General features: G+C 44.0%; 1 protein-coding gene across 1 annotated transcript; it reads left to right on the top strand.

Annotated features, from left to right (window-relative positions):
- Positions 1-730: 730 nt before the first annotated feature.
- On the top strand, positions 731-1,596 carry LOC120942661 (sperm acrosome-associated protein 9-like). The gene has a single exon (XM_040355607.1). It carries the CDS (start codon positions 863-865, stop codon positions 1,559-1,561), a length of 699 nt encoding a protein of 232 aa, XP_040211541.1. The 5' UTR covers positions 731-862; the 3' UTR covers positions 1,562-1,596.
- The last annotated feature ends 451 nt before the right edge of the window (positions 1,597-2,047 follow it).

Below are 2,047 nucleotides of genomic sequence, written 5' to 3' on the forward strand. Positions count from 1 at the left end.
TTTAGAAGGGGCTTCCTTCTGGGATGACAGCCATGCAGACTAATTTGATGCGGTGTATGGTCTGAGCACTGACAGGCTGACCCCTCACCCCTTCAACCTCTACAGCTATGCTGACAGCACTCATAAATATATTTCCCAAAGACAACCTCCCGATATGACGCTGAGCATGTGCACTGAACTTCTTTGGTTAACCATGGTGAGGCTTGTTCTGAGTGGAACCTGTCCTATTTTACTGCTGTATGGTCTTGGCCACCTTGCTGCAGCTCAGTTTCAGGGCCTTGGCAATTTTCTTATAGCCTATGCCATCTTTATGTAAAGCAACCATTCTTTTGTTCAGATCCTCAGAGAGTTCTATGCCATGAGGTGCCATGTTGAACTTCTTGTGACTTCAGTGTGAGAGAGTGAGAGCGATAACACCAAATTTACCACACCTGCCCCCCAATCACACCGAGAACTTGTAACACTAATGAGTCACATGACAACGGGGAGGCAAAATGGCTAATTGGGCCCAATTTGGACATTTTCACTTAGGGGTGTACTCACTTTTGTTGCCAGCAGTTTAGACATTAATGGCTGTGTGTTGAGTTATTTTGAGGGGACAGCAAATTGACACTGTTATACAAGCTGTACACTCACTATTTTACATTGTAGCAAAGTGTAATTTCTTCAGTGTTGTCACATGAAAAGATAGAATACACGGCCCAAACAATCACACTGCTGGAGTCTCCAGACACACAGGAGAGTGATCACAGATCTCTATATCTCCGAGACTTACACACAGTGCCCTCAGGGGCTACCTAGCCTCATCTACCTGCTGCAGCTTTCATTTGCAGAGTGAAAGAACATAGAAGACGAAGTCACCATGAATGTTACCAGACAGACCCTTAAGGCCCTGGAGCAGCGTACCAAGCTCCTGCAGCAGCAACAAAAGACTTTCATTAATGAATTGGAGCGGACACGGGAAAGTGCCCATGACAGAATCAGACCCGTGAGGACCCTGGCACAGGTACGCAACTACTTAGACAATCATTGCAACAACAGTACAGATCAGCGTATCCTCACTCTGTTTTTGGATGTCTGTGCGGATCTGGCCGAGTTCTGTATCCAGCTGGAATTTATGCAGAGGGACACACAATCAGCAAAGGAGATCATAGAGCAAACCATTACTCTTCTCAATCCAACCAATGACCTGTCTGGTCTGAGAGTCAAGTATCCCCACGATGTTTTGAATCACCTCAGCTGTGACGAAGCGCGTAACTTTTATGGTGGTGTCGTGAGCATCGTTCCCATCATCCTGGATAACATCCGTGAGGCTGTGTTGAGGCTGGAGAAAGCCCAGCCACTTGCGGAGGACTCCGAAACCATGGACAGGCTTGTGGCTATTCAGAAGAACAGGCAGAAGCAACGCAAGGCAGAAAATCAAGGTGCGATACAAAACGCAGGGGTTCAGACCACTCTCAGTCAGGGAAATGCCTCTGCCCTCTCAGTAAAAAGAAGGAAAGGCTATCCACAGTCCTTCAAACCAGCCTGGAGGCCCTCTGGCCGCTACTATACCACCTAAACTGGTTAAGTGGGCCTGTTCATATTGCTTTGGATTTTCTTCATAAATAAAGAGAACATAATGCAAATCAAAAAAAAAAAAAAAAAAAAAAAAAGATAGAATACAATATTTACTGTATCTCTCTGTTCCTAGCTGTAATCCATCCAAAGCTACAAGCCTTATCTCTACAAGAGCTTGATGGTGTCAGCGTCCTAGCCCCCTTCTACTAGTTTTGTTGTGTAATGTACTCATGGAGCAGGAAGGTGCTGGTATATTTATATAATGTATATAAAATAATTAGAAGTCCATCATTGTTCATTTTAACCACTTCAATACAGGGCATGTTCACCCCCTTCCTGCACAGACCAATTTTTAGTTTTCAGCGCTGTCCCACAAATAGAGCTTTTGTTTGGTGGTATTTGATCACCTCTGCGGTTTTAATTTTTTTGCTACAAATAAAAGAAGAGTGACAATTTTGAAAAAAACACAATATTTTTTAATTTTTGA

This window comes from Rana temporaria, chromosome 6 (genome assembly GCF_905171775.1).
Source record: "Rana temporaria chromosome 6, aRanTem1.1, whole genome shotgun sequence".
NCBI classification, from domain to species: Eukaryota; Metazoa; Chordata; class Amphibia; order Anura; family Ranidae; genus Rana; species Rana temporaria.